Source organism: Phascolarctos cinereus, unplaced genomic scaffold (genome assembly GCF_003287225.1).
Source record: "Phascolarctos cinereus isolate Bilbo 61053 unplaced genomic scaffold, phaCin_HiC Scaffold_8;HRSCAF=390, whole genome shotgun sequence".
Lineage (NCBI taxonomy): Eukaryota > Metazoa > Chordata > Mammalia > Diprotodontia > Phascolarctidae > Phascolarctos > Phascolarctos cinereus.
In genome coordinates this window covers 4,766,594-4,792,909 of record NW_027556291.1, presented here as the reverse complement: position 1 = coordinate 4,792,909, position 26,316 = coordinate 4,766,594, and the positions used below count along the sequence as shown (strand labels likewise).

General features: G+C 48.2%; 1 protein-coding gene across 3 annotated transcripts; it reads left to right on the top strand.

Annotated features, from left to right (window-relative positions):
- Positions 1–1,692: 1,692 nt before the first annotated feature.
- On the top strand, positions 1,693–25,693 carry LOC110203446 (uncharacterized). Of its 3 annotated transcripts, XM_020979952.2 has the most exons (5): positions 1,693–1,843; positions 5,064–5,180; positions 6,900–8,215; positions 8,366–8,368; positions 23,512–25,693. In XM_020979952.2, the coding sequence occupies exons 1-5, from the start codon at positions 1,708–1,710 to the stop codon at positions 24,772–24,774; spliced, it is 2,835 nt and encodes a 944-aa protein (XP_020835611.2). In that variant the 5' UTR covers positions 1,693–1,707; the 3' UTR covers positions 24,775–25,693. The 3 variants fall into 3 exon arrangements, with proteins under 3 accessions (XP_020835611.2, XP_078004095.1, XP_078004094.1); XM_078147969.1 differs by lacking the exons at positions 1,693–1,843; positions 23,512–25,693 and adding an exon at positions 2,009–2,184 and having other exon boundaries at positions 6,900–12,125; XM_078147968.1 differs by lacking the exons at positions 1,693–1,843; positions 23,512–25,693 and adding an exon at positions 2,009–2,341 and having other exon boundaries at positions 6,900–12,125.
- Positions 25,694–26,316: the final 623 nt, after the last annotated feature.

Below are 26,316 nucleotides of genomic sequence, written 5' to 3'. Positions count from 1 at the left end.
CAGTTACTTATATATTTTGGAAATTACACCTTTATCAGAGAAACTTGCTACAAAGAGGTATCTACTTCCTTTGTAAGTTCAATTGCATTAGGTATTTGTGTAAATTTTTTGTTAAATTTTACGGAATCAAAATTGTCTCTTTTATCCTGTGTGGTCCTCTCTATCACGAGTTCAGTCAGAAACTCTTCCCTCTCTGCAGATCAAAAAGGTAATTTCTTCCTTGCTCTTCTGATTTGTTTAGGAGTGACTTTTAATATCTAAGTCATGTATCCTTTTGGAACCTATCTTAGTGTTCGGTGTGAGGTGTTGGCCTATACCTAATTTCTATTAGAGTGCTGACTGGTTTTCCCAGCAGTTTCTGTCAAATAGTGAGTCCTTCCCCTACTACCCAAAATCTTTAGATTTATCAAATATAGCTTTCTATACTACTGTGTTTGTTTGCTTCCACGTATGTTTGCCTAAAAGACTATTTTATGGAGAAGTCCCATGAGACAAGTGCTCACAGGGAGGTCAGAAGAAGCAATACAAGGACACTCTTACGATGTCTCTGAAGAACTTTGGAATCAACTGTGAGACATGGGAGACACTGGCACAGGAGTGCCCCACATGGCATGCCCACATCAAAGAAGGTTCTGTGCTCTCAGTAGCTCAAAAGGAACTCGAGATGTGCAAATTGAAAGACATCTCTCTCCTAAATGGTCATGCAGACTATTTGTGTCCAAGCTGTGGTAGAGCCTTTCGAGCTCATCTCAGTCTGATCAACCACCGTCAGACACTATACCTTGACCCCAACATAGTCATGTCATTTTGGCCCTCTTCTAGCATGAAGGACAAACAACAATCACCTACTCTGTTTCACTGATTGCTTTTTAACGAAGCCGAATCATTTGAATGATTACTGCTGTGTAGTACAGCTTGAGATCTAGTACTTACAGGCCCTGAGCTAAATGTTGAGCCTATTTCTACCCAGAGATTGAGATGGTGTATGGGGGAACTATACCTCAGATATAGTTGGGGGGGGAAGGGAATGCTGGCATGTTTGTTCCAGTTAGGTCTTTGAGGTGAAGTTCTTATGTGGAATTGGGTTGCTGTCATGCACCTCATAACAATAGGAGGCACACAGCTTTGGTGGTGGCAGGGGCAATAGAAGAAAAAGTGGTGTCCCAGGCCCTAGGGAACCTTGAGTGGATATGGAGCCCACCTGGTCTTGAGAGAGTAAGCCAGGAGGTCTGCCGCTATATGTATGTAGTCATATATTAAGCTAGTGAAGCTTAAAACCTAAAACTTTTGGGACACCCTGAAAATCTTAGAAATAAAACCCTTATTGGAGGAACTGCTGCAAAGATTTTTTTTTGTTTCCCTTCTGCTTAACTTCATTAGTTTTCTTTGTGCAAAAGCTTTTGGTTTTTATGAAATTAAAAATGTCCATTTTATCTTCTGTGATGCTGATTCTGTTGACCCTCATCTCCCCTCCTATATTTTTATTAAATTTTGCTAAATTAAGTATTTATTTACTCAAACTGGGGGGAAAAAACTTTAAAAAACCAAACCCTAAACTCTTGTAACAAATATGCAGAGTCAAGCAAAACAAATTCCCATATTCCCATGTGTGCGTCGCATTTACATCCTGAGCTCATCATCCCGCTCGCCCAGGCACCCGCCCCACTCCCCTCCAGGCCAATGGGAAGCTTCCAGGGGAGCACCAAGATGCCAGCCCTCCGAGGCGTCCTAGAGTGGCACCGGAAGCGCCTCCCACCGTCAGGAGGAGCCTGCGGCGCCGGCAGGTCTCGATGGTCCTCTTCGAGGGAAGGGGCTTTGCGGGACTCCCGGGGTTCGGGTTCCGGTGAGTCTGGGGCCCCAGGGAGCGGGGAGGGAGAGCAGATTTGGCCCGACCGGAGCGGAGCGCTAGGCCCTCTGAGCTTTAGCGGCTTGCGTCCGGCGGCGGCGGCGGCGATCCCGCCCCTTCCGCTTCCTCGACCCCGCCTCTCCAACCTTCGGGCCGCCCCTGCCCCACGTCTCCTCTTCCCTCACTCCTTGGACACGTAGGCTAGAGTGTGGGCCGGGCCCTTGGCCCGGCGGCGCTGCAGATGGCCAGACCGTGATGAGGCCGCCCCAGGCCTCACGGGGCTCACCTTCTGGCGCGTGGGCCCGGGGGGGAAAGGCGCCGTGCGTGTGCAAGGATAGGTAAGGCTGCCGCCCTCATGGAGGAGGTGGCACTTGAGCTGAACCTTGAGGCTCGCCCAAGTGGAGAATTCCAGGCCTCGGCGACAGCCTGGGCAAAGGCGCCGAGGTCGGAAGTGGAGTGTGCAAGGAACAGCTGGTAGGCCAGTTTGGCAGGAATGTAAGTAGAGTGGGTGGGGGGAGTAATGTGAACTCAGTCTGGAATTGGGAAGGGCTTGGAATGTCAGAGAGGAGTTTACTTTTGAAGCTAGAAGCCGCGGGGAACCGCTACTCCCCTGGGCTGGGTGGGGCGTGACGTGGTCCATATTAAGGTGGTGGCTGTGTGGAGGTTGGATTGGAGAGGAGAGAGACAGGACACCGGCGGACCATTTCGGAGGCTATTGAAGTGGTTGATTTTATTCTTGTTATTAATAGCTGTGAACAAGGAGGCAGTGTGCCATAGTGGGTAGAGAGTCAACGCCCCTAGCAACTTTTTAGGACCATAAAGTTGCAGAGAGGCTGTCAGTCGGTACCATTCCTCAACAGGAGCTCCTTCGATCAGTGAAATCACAGGTCTTTGGGAAAAAAAGAAAGAAAGAAAAGTTGGGATCATTGGAACATGGCCATTGCTGTGCTGTGGGACCAGGCTAATGGTCAGTCCCATTTCTGACCAGAGATGGGGAGAGAGGAATAGGAATAGGTGTCTTGGTGATAGTTTTTCACAGATCAAGACTATACCTAGAGCATTCCTTGCTCAAGGATCTGTAAATTCATTGGGGTGGGTCTTCTAGCAGCCATGTAGATTGTAAGTTTTTTCTGCCTTAATATATAGCAGAACCTGAGAGTTATAAGGGCCTTAATTGACCATCTAATCCAGGGGTAGGGAACCTGTTGTCTGAGACCACACGTGACCCTCTAGGTCCTCAATTTCGGCCCTTGGACTCAATCCAAACCTCACAGAACAAGTCCTTTTATTAAGGGGAATTTGTTCTGTAAAACTTGGACTCAGTCCAAGGGCTGAAATTGAGGACCTAAAGGGCCACGTGTGCCCCCCAGGCCACGGGTTCCCCACACCTGAATACAGGCCATCCCTAAAAGCAAAGCCCCATTATAACATTGTTGACGAGACATTTTTTGACTTTTGTGACTTGCTGAAGCCAAAAACTGGATTCCCTTATGACCACCATGGTGGTGAGCCTCTCCAGATTTAGCTCAGCTGGGGCTCAGACAGAAGTCAGAAAACATCACTAGGTGCATACTTGAAACTTCACCATTTTGCAAGGTTCTGCTGGAGCTTGTCGTCCACTAACAGAGCCTTGAAGAACTTGGGGTCACCTCCATTCCATGATGAGCCATCAGAGGAGAGCGTTCCTAATTTTCTCCTAAATAAATCTGCATTAGACCTGTCATCTGTGGATTTCCCCAAACCTTTCCTTGCTTATTCATTCAGTAAACAGTTACTAAAAATAATAGTAATTGAGAAGCAATGTGGCAGAGTGGATAAAAGGCCAGCCTTAAAGTCAGGAAAATCTGTGTCCTTGGGGCTGGTCAGCTAGCTTCTTAGGGCCTGTTAATCATTGCTGTCTACATCTCTAAGACTATAAGTTACAGTTCTCAATCCACATCAGTGGAAGGATTTTCCATACCTAAAACAACCAACTCAGAAGTTTGGACCAAAAAAATAATAATAGCTGTTCACCTATCTCTAGTGGGTCTTGAAAGCTTACAAAGTTCTTTTTCACTACAACCTTCTGAGGCAGGTACTTCAAATGTTGTGTTTGGCCTCAGAGGTCGGGATCAGGAGGGGGAGGTGATGGTATGGGGGCCGCCTCAGGCCAGGTGACCAGTGAAGGGAGTATGAAGGAATGAAATTGCTGTGCTCCAGCAGCCAGGCCAGGAGATGAGGTGGAGGAATTGTGATGGAATGGCGCTTCTCTCCTTCCCAGGCAGGCAGACCGGGCCAGGAGACAGGCGGAGGGATTAGATGTTTATGATGGAATGCCATCCCTCTCCTTCTAGTGGAGAGAATACAATAGAACTACTGGTTGAAAAAGTATCTGTCTCCCTTTTCATTGAGTTCTCTAATTCGAATATTCCAGGGCACAGTGGGAAAAAAAATGAGGGAAAAAAGGGGGCTGTATCCCTGCTGCAGCTGGAGTTTGGCCTGCTACCAGCTGGCGCTTCCACTGGGATGCATGCATGGCTCATGTTACAGAGACATATATAACTTGTGATTGAAACTCTGCCACCCAGGGTAGTACTGATACTTTATCCAGGCCTGGACTCTGCCCATCTCTACACAGCCACCTGTTGGCTAGAGGTCGACCTAGGGAATTGCAGATCTGTCTGGTGTACCCTTAAAAACCCTCAGACATCTGACGCCTACTAAAATTGGCGCTGGGAGGAGAGAGCATGGCAGCTACAAGTGAAAGAAGGGGTCAGTTCAGGCCTGTGAAGTGTACAGATAGTCAAAGATCAGAGAAACTGCATTGATTAGCAGGCAAAATCTGCATGTTCCTTTTGGTAAATCTTGTCGTGAAACTGTGACACTGACTCCACCTGCAATGGGCATTGAGACCAGTGGGGAATAGAAATAGAGAAGGCTTCTTTGAGAGCCCAGACCTTGAGTTGGTTTCTGAAAAATGGACGAGAATTGGCTGGGCAGAAGGAACCGGGCGGGAGAGATTCAAGAAGGACTAGAATGGGCAAAGGAATGGCATGAGACTCAGTAACTCAATATGACCTTTGAGCATCCCCTTCGTGTCGCCTGAATATTGGATCTCTGGATAGTTGCCATATTTGTCCCTGACCTTTCCAGGGGGTGTCCCTGAGTTCTGGAACAAGTCTGCCCAAAACAGTGCTCAACCCAAATTTCCTTGTGCTGTTTATTGTCTCCTGAACAGGATTTCTAGTTCCTGAGCCAGACACCATCTTCCAGATGGAGGAAGAGGGAAAGCTGCAGATCGTGGAGCCAGAGGAGGTTGATGATAGAGACTTCCAGAAGGGAAGCCCCTGCCCAGGTGAGGGAGGGCAGCTGTAGGCAGTGGTAGCCTAGATGGGGGTGGGTAGAGATGTTGCGATTGAACAGTTTTGTTATGAATACAACTCCTCAGTGACCCTCTGGTCTGCCTCACTAGGAGGAGCATACGAGAAAAAAAAGCTTCTTTTCCCTTTCTCCTTGTAGTCTCTTCTGTAATTCTGAACTTTACAAACCTAGCCCTTGTGTGCTCTGCTTCTTCTCGTCTCACTGCCTGCCACTCTTCACCTCCTCCATTCTTGTCTCGGCTTTATTTCTGCTGCTTCTCTACTTTTGTCCACCTCTCGAGATGAGTTCTGTGCCCTTCTTGCTCTTTCTTTGTGCCAGCCACTGCTGATGACTGCCCTCCTTGTCCGCCTCTACAGACTCGGGCTTCTTCTTTTCATTTTTAATTCCATGGCTGCCACTACCAAGAACTTGGTGAGGGAGAGCCTTCTTCAAAGCAGTGCTCTTGGTAACATTCATTTAGGTACCTCCTGGGTGCAAGCACTGTCCTGGGGGCTGGGGGTGCTAAGGTGAAAAATAGAGATCCTATTTCAAGGAGTTGGCAGTCTAATGGGGGATTATGACACATCCACAGTTGAGTGGGATGAAATCAAAGGAGAGATCCCTTTCAGCAGAGTAGAGGCAGTGGCTCCCGAATAGCGCCTACGTGAAAGGTTTCAGTGTTCAATGAGCCTGGAAAGGTAGATCAGAGGCAGCTTGAAGGGCCGCCAATGCAGGGCTAAGGACTTTTCTGCATTATGCGGATTACTGGGAATTGACATGATCAGACCTCTTCATTGGGAAGATCTAATTTGGTGACTACATGTAGAGTAATTGGAGAGGGGAAAGAGATTGGAGTCTCGGAACCCAGCTAGGAGTCTACTACAATAGTGTGAGTGATGGTTGCTGGCTTTGACCTAGGATGATGACAGTGGCAGTGAAGAGAAGAGGAAAGACGAGAAAAATCTGAATTTTTGACTCTGTCCCCTGCCTGTTCTACTCTGAGCCCTTCATCATTTAGAAGAAATCAATAGTTGCCTTGAGCGTATATAGAAAGTTATTTTAATACAGGTCTGAGAATTTGTCAGGAGGATGGAATCTAGCTAAGACCAGCTTCAGAGAGAAATCTGACTTTAGATACTGTATTAGTGCTGAGTGCCAGCCCTGCTTCTCCATTACTCTCAAAGGACTTCTTCCACATGCTGGCCCTTGTATAGAATGATTTGTTGGGAGCCGTCGTCAAGGTTGCCCTCCCATAAACGGTGTCTCCTGTATGTCAAATGACCCATTTTACATGTGGTGTCTAGAAATGAACACAGTGTTCCAGATGTGGCCTGTCCAGCCTAGTGGGGCCCCTCCCCTTGTGTCAGGTACCCATTGCTCAGGACATAACAGGAAAGTCTTTTTTAGTGTTCTTAACATTCATTGTGGACTTTAGCCCTCTTGATGCTGTTGTCCCCCTTCTAGGAGAACTTGGATAAGAGAGGCAGTGGTTTAGGGGATAGAACCAAGAGTGCATGATAGAATGGGAAAGGAAGGCCCAGTGCTGTTGTAGGTGTAGCAGTGAACCAGAGCTGGCTACTGTCAGTGCTGTCCTGTGTCCTTCCCAGCTTGTACTCCTGATTGGATAAATTTCTGTGATACTGCTTCTGAACTTTCTGATCAGTGGGTCACTTTCACGCAGTGTAGATTTGTGTTTTTCTATTTATCATTTCAGATTCTAAGAATGAAACTGAAAACAGAGAGTCTGTTTCAACACAGGAAGCTTCCAAAGTAGAATCACAAGGGATATCATTGGTAGGTTTACAAGGGGCCATTTCCCAGGACTCCAAAATTGGAGAAAATTTTGGATTGGGGGGCAGGTTAGAGGTACAACAGGAAAAGCCAGAAGAGAAAAGACCGGAAGGCTCACGTAACCAAGAGGGAGATTTTGGTAATGGGACCACGTGCATGAGCGTGACCCCCATAGAAAATGAATGTGGTAAAAGCTCAGATCCTGTTCCACATGAGACAGATCCTCCAGAAGAGAGAGCCCAGAGATGTGGTTTGCATGAGCATGGCTGCAGGCTGAGTTCAGAATACACAAGTAAATCCAAACCCCACAGTGGAGACAAGCCTCATAAGTGTAATCAGTGTGGCAAAGCCTTCAGGAGGAGCTCCAACCTTATTCAGCATCAGAAAATTCATAGTGGAGAGAAGCCCTATAAGTGTAATGAATGTGGCAAAGCCTTCAGCCGCAGCACAACCCTCATTCACCATCAGACGATTCACAGCGGAGAGAAACCTTATGAATGTAATGAATGTGGCAAAGCCTTTATGGCGAGTTCCGCACTTATCCGCCATCAGACGATTCACAGCGGAGAGAGACCCTACGAATGTAACGAATGTGGCAAAGCCTTCAGCCGGAATTCCATCCTTATTGAACATAAGAGGATTCATAGTGGAGAGAAACCTTACGAATGTAATGAATGTGGAAAAGCATGCCGAGGTAGTTCAAAACTCATTGAACATCAGAGAATTCACACTGGAGTGAAACCCTATGAATGTAATGAATGTGGGAAGACTTTCAGTCAGAACTCACACCTTACTCAGCATCAAAGAATCCATACTGGAGTGAAGCCCTACCAGTGCAGTGAGTGTGGCAAAGCCTTCAGGCAAATAGCCACTTTCATTAACCATCAGAGAATCCACAGTGGTGAGAAGCCCTACGAATGCAATGTGTGTGGGAAAGTCTTCAGGGTGAGGTCCGATCTCATTCGGCATCAGAGAATTCATAGTGGGGAGAGACGCTATGAATGTAACGAGTGTGAGAAAACCTTCAGTCAGAGCTCTTGCCTTATTCAACACAGGCGGACTCATAGTGGGGAGAAACTTTATGAATGTAATGAGTGTGGGAAAAATTTTAGTCGGAGCTCAAACCTCATTCAACATCAGAGAATCCACAGTGGAGAGAAACCTTATGAATGTAGCGAATGTGGCAAAGCCTTCAGCAGGAGCTCAAACCTTATTCAGCATCAGATGATGCATACAAGGGTATAAGGAGTATGGGAAAGACTTGTCTAGGATGTAGAGAAAGATGAATGATCTTGGCAAGTCAGCAGACCTTCTTGGACCTCGCTTCGGTTCTGTATAAGAAAAGGGGTTTGGCCTGGGACATTGATGAGATCTCTGTCTTCTCTGCAGCCTGTGCTCTGAACGTTGAATATTCGCATTGTGGCCTCCTGCATTCTGGCCCACAGCTGGCATCAAGTCTCAGCGCCTCCTTTGAGCCTGTTTTCTCCATTGAGATGGGGAGAATAACACTTGTTACCTACCTCACAGGGTTGTTGTGAGGAAAGCCCTTTAGAATCCATCGAGGACTCTAGTAATGAGGACCACAGTGGCCCCATGGGAATAAGCTAATACAAGAAAGTGATGAATTGGGGGGAACCCTCTGTGGCAGCACTGCCAAAGATACTCTATTACTGGACAAAAGGGAAGGTGAAATCCCAATATGAGAGGCAGTGTGGCCTGGTGGAAGGAGCCCTGGATATGTCTGCCAACCTGGGGCACCTGGAAACCCAGGCTTTCACACTCACCTTTGTGACCATGGGCAAATCCCCTCCCCTCGCCTCAGTTTCCTTTTCTAGAAGATGGAGGCATTAGTACTTGAACCAATTACCTCCTGTGGGTTATTGTGAGGAAAGTACTTTGTAAGCCTCCAGCTGCTAGAGAAGAGATATTGTGTTGATCATTAGGAGGGCTGGGGTTCAAAGCCTTGACTCCAAATCCAGGGCGCTTTCCACTGGCCCATGCTGCTGGAAGGCTTTCAGTGCCAGTTGTATTTGGCAAATATGGAACTGCAGAAGCTTCTTTTACAAGGGGGTGGAGGGAGGGGGTGTCACATGGTCGGACCTGCACTTTACGAAGATCACTTGGCAGCTGAGTGGAGGATGGACTGGAGTGGGGAGAGACTGGAGGCAGACAGCAGGCCCCCCCCACCACCCCATTCGGGTATTGCCATTGTCCTGGTGTGAGAGGGATGAGGGCCTGCACCAGGGGTGCCCATGGTAGTAGAAGGAGTTGTGAGAACTACTGTATAAGCAGATTCAGTAGGACTTGGGAACTGATTGAGTATGGGGGTGGGGGGTGGGGTGAGGGAGAGGATGCCAGGTTGTGATCTAGGGTGAATAAAAGGAGATCTGGTACCCCAGACAGAATTTGTAGAGAAACAGGAAATGGAGCAAGGGGAGCAGGGAGATGGTGCTCCATTTTGGACATATCAAGTTTGAGGGACACCCATTGCTTTCTAATAGAACTAGAATAGTGTGTTAATAGTCAATAAACATTTATTAAGCACCTGCTACGTGCCAGGCACTGTGCTAAGTGCTGAGGCTACAAATAAGAAAAAGAGTGAGTCTTTGCCCTTAAGGAGTGTACAGTAGAAGGGGGAAGACAATCTACAGGAGGAAGCTGCAGCCGCCAGAGGGTGCCTGGCATGATGGGTACCAGAGGACATGATATTCATGGGAGTCAAAACCAGGCAGAGCAGCGGATGGAGAATGTCTTTGGCCTGGAAAGGGCACTGGACTGTGAGCAGAAAACTTGAAACTGATTGTGTTACTATGGGAACCTCAGTTTCTCATCTGTAAAACAGGGACAGTAATATTGTCCTCAAGGAACTCCCATTTTCACAGGTGATCTCCTAGAGAAAGCAGTGAGGAGGTGGGGCCGATGGGGGAGATTCTCCCAGAGGCCTCTTACAGAGAGACCGAACTAAGTCTTGAAGGAAGTCGTAGCATAGGGAAAGCAGAAGGGTTCCAGGAGAGTGTTGCAGGCATGGGCTCCAGCCAGTGAAAAGGAACACTTGGAAGATAGAGTGTTTATGTGTGAGGAACAGCTAAACTGGCCAGTGTGTGGAAGGTAGTACCACACAAGAAGGCCAGAAAGGGAGAAAGTGGCCTGCTTGGGAAGGGCTTCCATATCAAACAAGATTTTGTATTTGACCCTGAAGGCAATAGGAGACACTGGTGTTTGAGTAGGGAAGTGACCTGTACTTTGGGAAAATCATCTTGGCAACAGCTACATGAAGGATGGTTTGAAGTGGGGAGAGACTTGAGGCAGGGCCGTCAACCAGGAGGGAGCAGATGACCTCAGTTTTTTCAGTGAAGTATGAGGTGAGGTCCTCAGTTGAGAGGGTTTGGAGAATGAGAAGCTTGAGAAGGAATGAAAAGGTCTGGAATAGCAGCAGTAGTGAGGAAAGCCGATCATTCAGTGAGGTGTCAAAGGGTTTCCTTGCTGGTGGAGCTTGGGGGAGGGGGGGGCAGAGAGAAGATACACCCAAAGTTAGCTGTGACCTCACAGCATCACCAAAATACAGCAAAGAGCACAACCATATGGTAGAGACAGTGCAAGTCTTTTTTTACCTCCGTTTACCTGACAGTCATCCCCAAACCTCTGAGCTGGAAGGGACCTTAGGGTCAAGTGCAATCTAAACTTGAGCCGAACTCTCCTCTCCAGCCCCCCCCCAAGTGGGGGGCACTGGAGTGGGGTACAGAGAAGCTGCTCACACACTGTTGCCCTGGGCCTCCATTACCTCACTTAGTTAGACTAGATGATCTTTCAGGTCCCCTCGGCCTTGAAGTCTGAGCCTCCGAGTGCCCACCCCGCTTGTGGGCACCTCGGCTTTCTCTTTTCAGTGTCAGTAGCAGAGCTGGCAGTTGCTCCAAGGTCTTGAATCCAAGTCTCGTGAAGGGCACTGAGACATGTCCCTGGACAGATAGGAGCCGTTGCTTTCTGGGGGAGATAGCCCCTCCAAATGGCTCTACACAGGTGTGTGCTCATCTTTGTGGCCCTCCTTGGGTCTACAAGTAATAGGCCTATGATTCTAGAGCTGAAGAAAGCCTAGGGATCATCTAGGCTGACCCCCTTATTTTAGAGGCAGAAACTTGGATCTAGCACAGAAATAGCACTTGTCCAAAGTGACACGGTGAATGTGGAGATTTAGAATCTGTTACCAGCTGGAGATAGCATGGCTTAGCCAAAAGTGTAGCATGCTCTGTGCTACTAATTGCCAACTCCAGTGTTCATAGTGACTCCAGGAGGGAGGGGAAACCCAGCCCTCCCCCCTCCTCCAAGAGTAGCCAGAGGCTAGCTGACTTGAGGGGGGTTGGGGAACTGGAACGTGGCAGTGGTTATGGTGCACAAGACAGCTGGGTGACAGACCTAACACTGCAGAATGAGCCATGGAGTTTTTGAACATGGCCAATGGGAATTTGTTTTGTTTGACTATGCATATTTGTTACAAGGGGTTGGGTTTTCTTTATTAATGGGGGAGAGGGATAGAAAACATTTTTGCTAATTGAAAAAAAGTTACAAAAATAATACTTGGGGAGTCAGGAGATCCGGGTTTGAATCCTGACCTTAACCTCTTGCCTTTCTTCCCTTCTCGGGAGCTAGGCCTTTGCCTGCCTTTCTTCGATCCTCAGTGACTAAAAGTGCTGTGCAAATAGCAGACCTTGAGTAGGTGTCCCTTGGCAGCAGGTAGGTGGAGTGCTGACCTTGGCCTCAGGAAGACCCAAGTTTGGATCTAGCCTTAGACACTTACCAGCTGTGTGACCCTAACCAAGGGTCACTTAACCTCAGCCTTAATTTCCTCATCTGTAAAATGGGGATAAGAGTTGTGAGGATCAACTGCGATAATATATGTAAAGCGCTTTATATAACGTTAGCTGTTATTGTTATTATTATATTATTATTATTATTATTATTGAATGGTCTCTGGATGGACGAGTGGTTTCATCTCTGAGCCTCAGACACTCTCACAAATGGGGATAATACCTGTAGTACCTACCTCAGGTTTGTTATGAGACTCCAATGAGAAAGCGTCCCAGTAAGCACCTTGATGCCTTAAATAGCATATAAATGTAAGCTATTCTTATTTTAATAAATGTTATTGATGCTCCTTGGGTTTGGACCCCTCTCTATACCCGGAACCAGCGGGGGGAAGGGGGGGTCGCCCTGAGGCCATATCTGGCGTCGTAAGCAGTGCTCCGGGCCTGAGGTTCACTGCCCACCCGCCCCGGGACGCGCCTTCGTCGCGGGCCAGAACCCTCGGCCCCCGCCGGGGGAGGAAGGCGGGGGCGAGCGCGCCCGGGGAACCATCGAGACGCCCGGTCCTCCGCGCGTTCTAGAGCGGCGGCGGCGGAAGCTCCCCCGCCAGGGGCCGGAGGCTGCTCGCTCCGCCGGAGCCATCGCGTTCTCTCCCGGGGCTCGGCTCGGGTGAGTGGCTGCCCGGGGCGGGGGCTACAGGGCTTGGGGGTCGTGAGGGGCTGGGTCTCGGGCGCACGGATCGCTTGACCGCTTGGGCCCCTCTGCGTGGTCCCGGGTCGCGGGGCGGCTTCCTCCGCATCGGCCCAGCCCCTCCCTTCTCCCCGCGTATGCTGGTGCGCGTGCGTGCGCGCAGGCGCAGGCGCCGGGAGCTGCGGCCCTCGGAATTCAGCAGGAAGAGCTCTGCTATGGGGGGGGGGGGAATGCGGAATCCAGGAAGAAACTCAGAGTGGCCGGAGTCAGGTCGAGGGTTTAGAGGAAGGCACCCACCCTCACATCCTCCCTTACACCCACACTGTTGGCTGCCTCTGCGCTCCGCCTCTTTGCAACATCTTCCATATACGCCCTCCCCTCTCCTCTGACACCATCCAGGCCCCCCCATCTCGTATCTGGACTACTGCAATAACTGCCGGGCGGGGGGGGGGGGGGGGGGAGGGCCGGGGGCTGCCTGCCTCAAGTCTCCCTCCCAGGTCCAGTCCATCCTTCAGCCACTAAAGGGATCTCTCAGAAGTGCAGTTTCAGCCATGCCCCCCTCCCCCATAAACTCCAGTGACTCTCTTGCCACCAGGTTTGCCTACAAAGTACTCAGTTTGACATTCAAAGCCCTTCATCACCTGCTCCCTCCTACCTTTCCAGTCTTCTTATACCTTACACGTACCTTGGATCTTCCAGCCAAACTGTCTACCTCCCATCACCCTGCTGACCCCACCAGACCCCTGAAAATGCTATCCTCCTTCCTACCTCCACCTAAATGCTCAGTGACACCTCCTACAGGGAGGCCTTTTCTGATGGCTCTTCTCCCACCCCAGCCCAGAATAACTTTGTATACATTTTCTATCTCCTTATCTAGGTATCAAATATAAGTGCCTTATGGTTAGGAACTCTTTGGGCCTTTGTATTCTTTGAATCCTGCAGAATGACTCTAGCATAACACTTGGCATGTTCATAAATGCCTGTTGATTGATGGCTGGAGTCCCACCGTGACTCAGTTTACCAAAAAGGAAACAAGCACAGAGTTTCATGGCAAGCCAGGGCCAGAGGAAAGATTTGAGCCCAGATCCCCCATATCAGCTTAGGGTAGTGGAAAGAGCATGGGATTGGAAGTGCTAGGACCTGGATATAAATTGGACAAGGCTCTTAACCTTACCATTTGGGCCTCAGTTGCTTGATAAAATGAGGGAGTTGGACTAAATCTATGAGTCTTAGGAGGTAATGGGAACTTTGAGAATCCTGTCCTGGCAAGTCCAGCCCCCTTCCCTTTATAGAAGAAGAAACCTTGCACCCCAACTCTCAGGCCTGGTGAACGTTAGAGGTAGGAGCAACACCACCAGCCCCGTAGGCCCATTCTGCTCATTTCAGAGAAGGGTAGGCAGAGCATCACCTCAGGCCCAGAACTTGCACTGGGGTATGGGGAGTGAGCGCAAGGGCTTCACACTTAGGAAATCTTGGGAGCCAGAAGGAGTACAGAGATCTCCATGTGAGGAAACCAGCCCCAAGAGGGGAAGGGACTTCAGAATCCCACGTCATTGGCACTGCTTGAATCCATGGAGGTCAGCCCCACTCATTTTACTATGAGAAAACTGAAGTTTGAGAAGAAGGACTTTGTCCAAAGTCACCTAGTGATTCCATCCAAAGAGGAGGGAACAGGCCCAGAGAAATGAGTCACCCAGGACGTTGATTGTTAGAACTGGAAAACAGGCCCAGTGTTTGTTTTACAAATGGAAAAACTGAGGCCCTTGGCCTTTACAAAGCAGAGTCCAACTTATTTGTTTTTCTATTATCTTTAGGAACAAGATTTATTAAAATGATATACCTTTTTAACCTTACAGGTAAGTGGCGCAGTGTACACAGTGCCAGGCCTAGAGTCAGGAAGACCTGAGTTTAAATCCAGCCTCAGTCACTTACTAGGTATGTGACCTTGGGCAAGTCACTTAACTCTCTTTGCCTCAGTTCCTTCATCTGTAAAATCAGCTGAAGAAGGCAATAGCAAACCACTACAGTATCTTTGCCAAGAAAAGCCCAAACCAGGTCACGAAGAGTGAGACATGACTGAAAAATGACTGAACAAAAGCCTTACAGAACCAACCTTCACAGTGAAATATTGAATTTTTTTCAGTGCCTACCTGCCTTGATGTCCCTTCTGTTTTCCTTTATCTGTTCACGCCTCTAATTGTGTATTTATTTCCAAGTCCTGTTATTTCACCAGTGATCGCAAACCTTCTGTAACTTAGCTGGTGATTTCGCATGTTGCTGTGAACCAGAGAACTGATCACCCAGCTTTCTGGTGATGAAGCTTCCCAGACAGTCAGTCATGTTTGGGTCTGTAGTTGATGTTGACACCCTTCAGAGGTCATGGTCCCTGACCATGGCCTTGGAGATTTGGGGGTCACCCATACCCCACAGTGTACCCCAGCATTCAGGTTTGGGTTGTTTAGACACTGCCCTTTTGTGTTGTACATGGTGCTGTTCAGCTTCACTATTGGAGAGTCAGCAAGGCTGTAAGGGAATGACAGAAGGATGTGCAGACTTGGGTTTGTAGCCAGGCTCTAACCCTAGCCATGTAAAGACCATGAGGAAATCATACTCTCTGGGTTCCCACCTCCATGTCTGTCAAATGGGGATAATACCTTCACCACCTACCTCAATGGGCTAGTCATTGCTAAGTTCTGGGCTGCAAAGAAAAGCATAAACAGCCTGTGCCTCGGGGAGCTCGCCATCTGCTGAGGGAGACAACACGCACACAACTGGGGACCTACAAGATACACACGGGACTGAGGGAAGGCCCTACAAGTCCACTCCGGGGACAGCGAAAGCTTTCAGCACGTGGTGGGATTGAAGAGGAGATGAGGCTGCTTGCAGCATTGGGAGCTGTTCCTTCTCACTAGGCCCGACTGCACAAGTGGATGCCAGAGGCAGAAACAGGCCTCATGACCCCCAGCCCAAGGCTCTGGCCCTTCAGGCTTTGCTGTGGCTGCTCAGGTGGTTCCTTGAGCGAAACCTCCCCATAAGGGCCCTGCTTTTTCCTTTTGCAGTGGACTCGTTTCCAGACCCTGTTCATTGCAGGTATCATTTGGGTAGGCTTAGCATGGAGAGTCGGTATGTGAGATGCAGGAATTTGGGGGGCAGCTCCAAATCCCTACTCTTTCTGTAAAACAAATAAGTCCTTATCAAGAGTTTAGGACACTCAGGGACAATGTGGTGGGTTCTAAGCCCAGCTTTGCCATTAACTTACTGTGTGATCTTTGGGAAGTCCCTTTCCTCCATTTGGTCTCAGTTTCCCCTTCCAACTCAAGTGACTCCAGTAGACAGAAATCACTTGAGAGGGCCTGAGGGCCTATCTGTAAACACCTGAGGCTCTGAGACTAGAGCAGAAAAAAGGGCCCTAGGCCTGGGGGGAGGGGAGGGCAGCCAGAAAACCTGGGTTCTGGTCCATGGCCTGCCATCTAACTCTGCTTCTGTCCACAGCTTCTTTCTCTGTAAAGTGAAAGGGTAAGAGCAAGTTGCTGAGCTCTACTATGTGCAAAAATCCGCATTTGACGGAGGGGCCAAAAAGTCTGGCCCCTGCCTGCAGACAGTTTCCATTCTGGTGAGGGCTACAGTAAGCACAGATAAGTGTGAGAGCAGATAGAATGTGATGGGTACAAAGGACACATCCCAACAGAGCTCGCTTCTAGATGAGATCCAAGATTCCTTTTTCCGTCCAAAAGCCTAGGGAATGCCCAAGAAGGGTCAGTCGTCGTTCTGTGTTGGCACACACCTGTAGTCCCTGCTGCAGGTGGGTGGCTTGAGCTCTGGAGCTCCGAACTGCAGGAGGGCTACTGGCTTCCGCCAATTGGATGATCTCAGTAAGTCCACCTCACTAAACCTGGCCCCTGTATATGATGAGGGCCTGAGGTGGGGGTGGGTGGGAGGGGCCAGGTTGCCTAAGGAAGGGTCAGGTTAAATACAGCTCCCATGCCAATCAGCAATGGGAGAAGCCTAAAAGTGACCACTGTATTTCAGGCCTGGGCAACATGGGAAGAGCCAACCTCCAAAGAAGTAATTAACACAGGAGAAAGGCACTTCACCCTGAGAACAGGGCCACCCGACTGGGACACTCAACCCCCCTTGCTTGTTGGTGATGGCCCAGGAGCTAACGTGTATATGTTATTTCAGAGCTCCTGGGTGGGGCTCCACAGGGACCCACTGATCTTACAGCTCCTTCCTCCTCTCTTAGCACCACTTCTTTCCCATGTCCCTGTCCTTGCCCCTAAGAAGAACACAGGAGAAGTGGGGGTGGCAGTGGTAATCCTGATATCCAGACTTCAGGTGAGCTAGCCACAGTAGACTAGTACTTTCTGTTCCCTCTCACAGTGCCTTTAGATAGTTCTGATTGTGCCCATCATTCCGCGTCTCCTAAAGTAGGATTATCATTGGAGCGACGGAAACCTGTTGTTTTAGGATGGACCCATGTGTCTCATACCTTACTTAGAGTCCACTACATTCTCCCCCAAGGAATACAGACCCATCCACAGGTACCATCGAATGAGAGACCCTCCAGGAAGGGGCAGAGGAAGAGGGGACTGTAGGAGTGATTGGCACTTCCTTGCTGAGGGTTCTTCAGCCATAAGCTAAGAATAGAGATCAGCTTTCTTCCCAGGGCATGTCTCTGGGATGAGACCAAGAACCTAGCAAGACGTAGCAAACCTGATGTCTGCTACCTACCTCTGGTGATTCCCATGGGCACAAAAGATGCCACCGTAAGGAATTTAGAGAACATTGCTGAGGATTATGAAATCTTGGGCAAGAAACTGACGACTTCAGGGATACAGGTGATGTTGTGTTTTTTTTACGTCATTACTGCCGGTTGAAGGTAAGGTATTCAGGAAGTGTAAGGCAGATTTGGGAGGTGAAGAGTTGGTTGAAAAGATGGGTCTGAGAACAGAATTTGCATTTGCCACAGCTGAAAATATACAAATGATGAGCTATTGGCTAATGCTCAGAATGAACTGGCAAATGGACTTGGTTTTCGTCCTTTGTTCTTGAAGAGGACCGGTTGCGTCAGGAGGGTGATGCCTTGACTTGCTCGTCCATTGGATTTAAGTGAGGGATCGCTGTACAAAGTCATCAGCCTCACTGTCTCTTCCAGAGTCATTGAAGTCCAGCGGCAAGACATAAGTCAAGAGGACTAAAACAACAGAAAAGAGTTGGGAGGAAGAGGAGGACGAAAGAGGGGGTAGGAAGAACTGGCATGTATGATTGCTGACCCATAGGCAAATGGAAAATGGCCTGATTATCTTGATGTTGATTCCTAGAAAAATTCTAAAACATATGAAAGGGATTGTAAGTGATCATCTCAAAAAGGAATTGGCAAATACCAAGAACCAATGTGACTTGTTTTTTTCGCTTTTACACAGAAATATTTACTGCAAAAGGTATAATCACAAGTAAGAAACTTACTCCCCCAACCCAGAGAAGGAGACATGATCCTCCTCCCTCTTTACACCACTTTAGTGTCAGGGGAGGGGAGATTAGGTTCACAGATGAGCACAGTCTCAGTTCCAAATCCCTAGCCCCCTTCAGGCTTCTCTGGGCTCCCCTGAAAGGTTGGCCAGCTACAACATCCCGCCTGGAATCCTGGCTCCAAGGTCACCACAGCTTGAACTCCTGGGTCTGGTGGGGATCATCACCTGCACCTGAAACTGAGAAGGACAAAGGAAGCCAAACCAGACACCCTGTGAGTGAACCGTGATCTTCACCCTCCAGATACACAGCAGGAAAGAATACCACTAGCATGTATTCGTCAAAAATAGATCATAGTAGCCCAACCTCATCTTTTCCAAGGTTACTAGACTGATAGATCAGCGGGATTCCATAGAGATGTTTTACTTTGATTTTAGCGAAGCACTTGGAAAAGGCCCTCGTGCTATTTCTGTAGACAAAATGGAGAAATGTGGATGAGCAGATAGTATAGTCAGGCTCAGCGTTCTCTTGGAAGAAATTCTCTAGTAAGAGCACATGCAAGGTGCTATGCTGTTTAACATTTTTACCAGTGACTTGAATTAAGCATATCTATATGTATGTCAAATTTGTGTATGATACAAAACTAGGAGAAATGGCAAACACTGTGGATGAAAGAGGCTCAATCCAAAAAGATTTTGATGGGCTAGATGTTTGGTTTGAACCTGTGATTATATTGGTATAGAGAACTCTTGGTGAAAAGAAAATTTCTTCTTCCAGTGCAGGTTGGCACCTTGTGTGCAGTGGAGTCTTAGAGCACTGGGAGGTGGTGATTTGTTCCCACAGCCAGGAGGTATCCAAGGCTGGACTTGGACCTCAGTCGTCCGGACTTGGAGGCCAGCCCACCATCTTCTAGGCCTCTCTGAGATGAAATTCAGTAGGGATAAATGTAGATTCTTACACAGGGCTTCAGAAAAATCACCTCAACAAGTTCCAGATGTGTGTGTGTGTATGTCTAGCAAGTAGTTCATCTGGAAAACATCTGGGAGTTTAGCGAACACAATGTGAGAATAACTGACGAAATCCTGGGCTGCCTCAAGAAGCATACTGTGCAGGACTGGGGACAAGAGGAAGGACCTTGGGGAAATGTTTCCAAATCATGACATATGGGGACTGGTTAAGAAATCTGGGCAAAGAGTTGGGGGAAGGGAGACATCGTCGTTGTCTTCAGATATTTGAAGGGCTGCCATGTGAAGGAGGGCTTGTTCTCCTTGGCCGAGGGTGAAACCAGGAGAAGCAGTGGGGGTGGGGGGTATGGGGAAGATGCTTCGAAGCAGATGCACGGAAAAACTGCCTAATGGTTAAAGCTCGCCAGAAATGAAGGGACGGCCTCCCCTCCTTGGGGATCTCCAGAAAAATCTTCCTTGACCAGTTGTTGTAGAGGGAAATTTTGTTCAAATTTGGGTATGGGTGGGACTAAGTGAATGCCTGAAGTGCCTTCCAAATTCGAGATTCCATAGTTTTGTGGGAATCATTGGAGGGCATTTATCAAGTACCTAGTGTCAGGCACTGTGCTTAGCACTGGGGATACAAAGCAAGGCAAGAGACCAGTCCCTGCCCTCAGGGAGCTCACAATCTAATGGGGCAGACAAGAAGCAAACACCTAGGTACAAACAAGATAAAGACAGGATAAACCAGAGGTAATCTTAGAGGGATTGGGGCACCCAGGTGGCAATGCAGTGGATGGAGCACGTGGAATCAGGAAGACTCACCTTCATGAGTTCAAATCTGGCCTCAGACATTATGAGCCAAGTGACCCTGGGCAAGTCACTTCACCCTGTTTGCCTCAGTTTCCTCATCTATAAAATGAGCTAGACAAGGAAATGGCAAACCACTCCAGTACCTCTGCCAAGAAGACTCCAAAAGGGGTCACAGAGAGTTGAACACAACTGAAAAATGACTGATATTATTTTTTTATTTTATCCTAGAGGCAATGGGAGCCACTGGGGAGGCTGCTGCAGTAATGGAAGTGAAAGGCATTGAGGGCCTGAACTGGGGGGGAGGGGCGGCTGGGAGGAGAGAGCAGAAGGGGTCAGATATGGGAGACCTTGGGATTTTTCTTCTGTGTGAGTACACCCTCCACTGAAGCAGGTCTCAACCCTTCTACAACTTGGCCCGAGAACTTGCCATTCACTCAGTCAACAAGCATTTGTTAAGTGCCTAACCCTACTGTGTGCCAGGCACTGTTCCTGGTGCTGGTGGTATGATCCCTGCCCTGTAATGGGGGAGACGACTTGTACATACACGGGTATACCCAGCACCATGCAAGGTGACCGAGGGTGGGGTAAGGCACTAGAAGCTGGGGGGCAGGGGTAGCCTCCTGAAGAAAGAAGGTGGCAATTTAGCTGAGCCCTGAAAGCAACCAAGAGAGCTAGGAGGCTGAGGTGAGGAGGAACGGCATGCCGGGGCGGGGGGACAACCAGTGCAAAGGCAGGGGAGGGGAGATGGAGTTGTGTGTGAGGAACAGTCAGGAGGCCAGATATGGGCCTTAGCTGAGCAGAACAAAGGACCATGTGGGGTAGTGTCCCTAGGAATGGTGGGAGCAGTCAGTCTCACCCTGTCTAGACAGTTCTGCAACTAAGGTGAGGCACTGTAGAGCAAATGTAGCCCCATATGTTCGTGAACCATTCAGAACCCACTGGACAGGTCTCCTTTTGGCCCTAAGGTCCAGTGCTGGAGGGATCCCCTCTGGGGCCCACTTTGTCATGCTCTCTTACCATAGCTAGGGTGTGACTCTGACGACAGCCTGTTTATCCTTCCCCTCAGGAGCCCAGAGCCACATTGGAACTGTGATGCAGCGCTGGGGGACATTCATGGCAGAATGCACAATGAGCCCTCCAAAAAGCTAAGTATTGTTCTTATGAACACTCTTCTGTCCCACTGCCTTTTTAGCAAAATTCCCAGGTTCCAAATGGCACCTGACACCCTATTTTGGTGTGAGAAGAAATGTTCTGAATCTGTGCCCTCTGGGAGAAAGAGAACAAGGAAGTCCTGAGAGACCCCTGCCAAGGTGAGTATGGAAAAAAAAAGCACCAGCTGTCTGGCGGGAAAATGAGTGAATAAATCACAGCATTTATTAAGCACTTCCTGTGCACCAGGCAGTGTGCAAAATGCTGAGAATACAAATACAAGCAAGGCAACCCCTGCCCTCACAGAGCTTCCATTCCAGTGGGGGAAGACAACATGTACAATAAGCTAGAGGTGAAGAGGAGGGGGCGGGACAAGGGTCCTTTGGGGAAGGCTTTTACCTTTTGTGGTGTGGGGTCTTGTTTTAGGCAAAGATGGTGGAAAAGGTCACCAGACAGAGCCCAGTGCCCCAGAAGGAAGAGAAGAAGGAGAAGAAAGAGGGCCTGAGTGTAGGGGGCGTGGTTTGGCCATGGCCCTCGAGGGGCATACCTAGTTCTGCATGAGAAAAGGGGGAGTCTGTGCTTTATGCAGCGTGTGCCAGTGATGATGAAAACCGGGGGGCAGAGGAAGAGAACGAAGGGAGATGGGGTCCAACAGCCCTCCCCCCTCCTGAAGAAAGATCTGGCCCCCTTCACCAGCTGTGCAGACCAGGGATGCAGTGATGGAAATGCCCATCTAGCATGTGAGGGCTGGGGGTTAGGGGGAGATCACGAGTTCAGTTTTGGACAGGGTGAGTTTCACATGTTCAGGAAGCCTGGTTTGAGATGTCCATCAGGCAGTTGGAGATGAGAGACCAGAGGACAGCAGAGAGGCCAGGCCTGGAGAAGTAGATGGAGGCTGCTGCTGCCCACCCCGACTATCCCTTCTCTCTTCTCCGTTGTTCATTCCCTCTCTCCAAGGCCTACAAGAGGCCATTCCTAATTTCCCCACTTCTTGGTGCTCTGCTCTTCCCCACGACTCCTCTGTGCTAACACTGCGACCGTTTAGAGACCCTCACTTGGGCTAATAAAATCACAGAAACCCAGAGCTACAAGGGAACTCAGAGGTTAGTGCAATTTGCTACAACCTCCGTGGCTCTCCCTTAGCCTTCCCTGGAATATCTCCAGTGGTAGAAATCTGCATCTCTGTAATTTCTGCACGTCGCTTCTAGTGTTTTGCCTGGGGCCATTCAGAAGCCATCTTTCTTGTAACAGCCCTTCAGAAGGCAGCTATTTGAACTAATAAGATGAGGATCCCACCTCCATTTCCATCCTGGCTGCTTTCCAGGATATCACAATATTATAGATTAAAAACTGAAAGAGATCTTATAAAAGCCATCTCATCCAGTCCTCTCGTTTTATAGGTGAGGAAACTGAGGCCTACAGGGACTTTGCATTTTACCAGTCAGCTTCCCAGTTTGTCAGTGTCTTTTACCAAAACGTGGTGCCTCAGATGCAGGTATCTATGAGGTGTTTTATTATAGAGAGCTGTGTTGTCTTAGCCTCTGATAGGACTTTAAGCTCCAGGAAGGCAGGGTCTGTGTCTTATCTAAACTTTGTGTCTTTCCTAGCACACACAGTGGTCTGCACACAGTAGGTGCTTAATAAGTACTTTTTTTTTAAAGGCAATTGGGGTTAAGTGACTTGCCCAGGGTCACACAGCTAGCAAGTGTCAAATGTTTGGTCTGAGGCCAGATTTGAACTCAGTTCCTCCTGACTTCAGGGCCGGTGCTCTATCTACTATGCCACCTAGCTGCCCCTATAAGTACTTCTTGAATGAATGAATTGGCAATTGGAGGAAATCCCTTTCAGTTTAGTCCCCAAGAAGGTAGTGAAGCCAGTTTCACCTCCCAAATCTTGCCTAACTTCTTTATTTCTCTGTCATAATAATAAGAATGGTAATAGCTAACATTTATATAGCACTTAATATGTGCCCAGCACTGTGCCAAGCACTTTGCAAATATGATCTCGTTTGATCCGCACAATAATCCTGGGAGGGAGGTACTATTCTTGTTATCCTTATTTTACAGGTAAGGATAATGAAGCATGGAGGGTCACACAGCTAGCACCTGTCTGAGGTCACTTTGACTGCAGGCCCCCTAGTCATCATCACAGAGCTTTCACTTTCTCTTCCCTCTCCTCATGACCAAAGGGCTATGGGGATCAAAGGAAAGGGCCATTCTGTCCAGGGCTCCGGGGGCTGGGAGGACCCAGAAGGGACAAGAGGCAAGAACTTGGGGGTGGAGATCCTCTCAGGGTGATTCTGAGGTCATTCGGCTTTCATTTTACATTTCAGGTGACACAGCTGACAAGCAGAAGATGTGTGCAGGATTTGACACTCAGACAAGTATGTTCCCCATTCTCCGGGCCCCTGACTCAGAAGAAGCCTCTGCACGTGAGGGCAGCTTAGAGAGCCCGAAGGAAGGCCCAGCAGGCACAAACATGGAAGAGGGAGGGGGCAGTCAGGTGACCACTGGTCAGAGAGCCTGGGAGGGCAGCAATGGCCCAGGCTTAAAAACTGAGCTGACATTTCAGAGAGAGGCTGTGGAAGAGAAAGCTCACACTTATGATCCATGTGACCCGAGCTTTAAACAAAAGTCAGAATTTAGAAAAAATCAGAGACTCCCAAGTGTGAAGAAGTCCTATGAATGTAAAGAGTGTGGGAAAGCCTTCCGAGGGAGATCCAGCCTCATTGACCATCTTAGAATTCACAGTGGAGAGAAACCCTATGTATGTCTTGAATGTGGGAAAGCCTTCATGCAAAATTCAAGCTTTATTAACCATCGGAGAATTCATACTGGAGAGAGACCCTATAAGTGTACCGAATGTGGCAAAGCCTTCAGGCAGAGATCCAGCTTTATTAATCATAAGAGAATTCATAGTGGAGAAAAGCCCTATGAATGTAATGAATGTGGGAAGACTTTCAGGGGAAGCTCAGACCTTATTAAGCATCGTAGGATTCATAGTGGAGAGAAGCCCTATGAATGTAGTGAATGTGGCAAAGCCTTCCGTGGTAGCTCAGCCCTTCTGGAACATCAGAGAATTCACAGAGGAGAAAAACCCTACAAATGTCATGAATGTGGCAAAGATTTTAGGTGGAGTTCATACCTTATTCAGCATCAGAGAATTCACAGTGGAGAGAAACCATACAAGTGCTTTGAATGTGGAAAAGACTTTAGGGGCAGATCTCACCTAATTCGACACCAGAGAATTCACACAGGGGAAAAACCCTATGGATGTAATGAATGTGAGAAAGCCTTTAGGGCTAGTTCAGATCTAATCCAGCATCAGAGAATACACAGTGGAGAGAAACCTTATGAGTGCCATGAATGTGGAAAAGCATTCAGATTGATTTCAACCTTTATCAACCATCAGAGAATACACAGTGGAGAAAAGCCCTACGAGTGTATCAAATGTGGGAAAGCTTTCAGAAGGAACGCATACCTTATTCGGCATCAGAGAATTCATACTGAAGGAAAACCTTATGGTTGTCATGAATGTGGAAGAGCTTTCAGAGGGAGCTCAGCTCTGATTGAGCACGAAAGAATTCACAGAGGAGAGAAACCCCACGAGTGTCCTGAATGTGGGAAAGCCTTCAGGGCCAGCTCAGTCCTGATTGACCATCAGAGAATTCACAGTGGGGAGAAACCTTATGGATGTCATGAATGTGGGAAGGCATTTAGGTGGAGTTCAGATCTTATTCAACATCAGAGAATTCATAGTGGGGAGAAACCTTATAAATGTAATGAATGTGAGAAAGCCTTTAGGAGAAGTTCTGACCTCATTAAGCACCAGAGAATTCATAGTGGAGAAAAACCTTTTGAATGTAATGCCTGTGGAAAAGCTTTTAGTGGGAGTTCAAACCTTATTAGACATCAAAGAATTCATATTAGAGAATAATCCCATAAACTTAATGAATAGAGATAAGGACTGAACTTTTGATTTCAGTGGTATAGGGGACTCCCAGGTGAGTAAACTCCCTCTACTGAAACACAATAGCACCTTCTCTGCAATTTACTAAATGTTAGAGTTGCCTAAATCACTGAGAGATTAATTGATTTATCCAAGGTCACAGCCACAATGTTTGAAATGGACTTGAACCTGGGTCTTCCAGCTCTAGTCTATACACATATACATTGTGAGTTATTCCATCAGATATGTGGCTTTTTTACATTTGGGGTTGGGAAGACAAATTGAAATCCTGACTTACTAGCTCGGTGGCCCTGGGCAAGGCATTTCAGTCCTGTCAGCCTCAGTTTCCTCATCTGCAAAATGAGGGTGTTAGATGTGGTGGCCTCTAGACCTAGGATCTTATGGGATTAGAGTCTGTTCATTAAACAAACATTTGTTAAGCATCTAACGTGTACAGAACAGTTCTAGGCACGAGAGATTCTAAATTAGGATTTGGCACTTACATGATCATAGGGAGATATGGCATATAACACAGAGAACTGTAATACATGATGATGACCTCAGGTTAGAGAGGGTTAGCCAACAAGGGGGGTGTGTGTGTTTGTGTGTTCTCTCGTGTTCGAGTGACTATAGCAGCTCATTAAACGTACTAAGGTATGGGAGGGTCATGCATCAGAAGAAGAGGGGCAGGAAAAATGGCCTGAAGAACGTCCTTACTGTTGAAGTGCCAGTGGATGGGAGAGGTATGAAGCGCACATGGCCTCCCAGTGTAGAGATGAGTTGGCATCTGAGCCTCCGGAGATTTGGCAACTCTCTGTGGGTGCTGGACCAACGTCTTTGTAACCTTCCGTATGTCTCTTAACTGTCTAAGAAAAGAGCACTTAATAAAAAGTGTTGAGTTCCAACATTCCAGGCATTTTCTGGTCTTGTAAAGTATATTGTAGTTTTTCAGAATCGTTTTCCAGATTAGCTGTGCTCAGCTTGTTGACTCAGACTTGTTTGACATCTTAATTCAGTGGTTGGATAGGGCACTGGCCCTGGAGTCAGGAGGATCTGAGTTCAAATGTGACCTCAGACACTTGACACTTACTAGCTGTGGGACCCTGGGCAAGGCACTTAACCGCGATCGCCTCCCCAAACAAGCAAACAAAAGCATCCTAACTTGGAAGCCTGGGTGAATAGAGCTCCTCAACTTCTCTCTCTGCAGAAGTGAATGCCCACTAACAACAGTCCCCATTCCAATGGCACCTGCAGAGGTCTCATAGCAGCTATGTGTTACCTGTGTGGCGTCTCGGAGTCTGTCTCCTCATCCGTTAACTGCGGCTAATGCCCACCTCACCAGGTTGGTTGTAGAACATTAATGAAATAACATGTCCGGTATTTTGCAAGCTTTAAACTAAGGCCTAGACATCATCTCAGGGCGGTATCATGACTTGTCTAGGAACATGTACTCCATGCAGTCTCAATACGGGGGGAGAAAAGTTAAAAAGAAAGAAAGGAATAGGGTCGGTCAGCAACAAATGCTTAGCA

What these genes read in the sequence shown, in the direction of transcription:
- LOC110203446 (XM_020979952.2), top strand. Translation starts at nt 1,708, where the DNA reads ATGCCAGCCCTCCGAGGCGTCCTAGAGTGGCACCGGAAGCGCCTCCCA. An exon ending in CTCCCGGGGTTCGGGTTCCG is followed by an intron (nt 1,844 to 5,063) that starts GTGAGTCTGGGG and finishes TCTCCTGAACAG; the next exon opens with GATTTCTAGTTCCTGAGCCA. An exon ending in GAAGGGAAGCCCCTGCCCAG is followed by an intron (nt 5,181 to 6,899) that starts GTGAGGGAGGGC and finishes TTATCATTTCAG; the next exon opens with ATTCTAAGAATGAAACTGAA.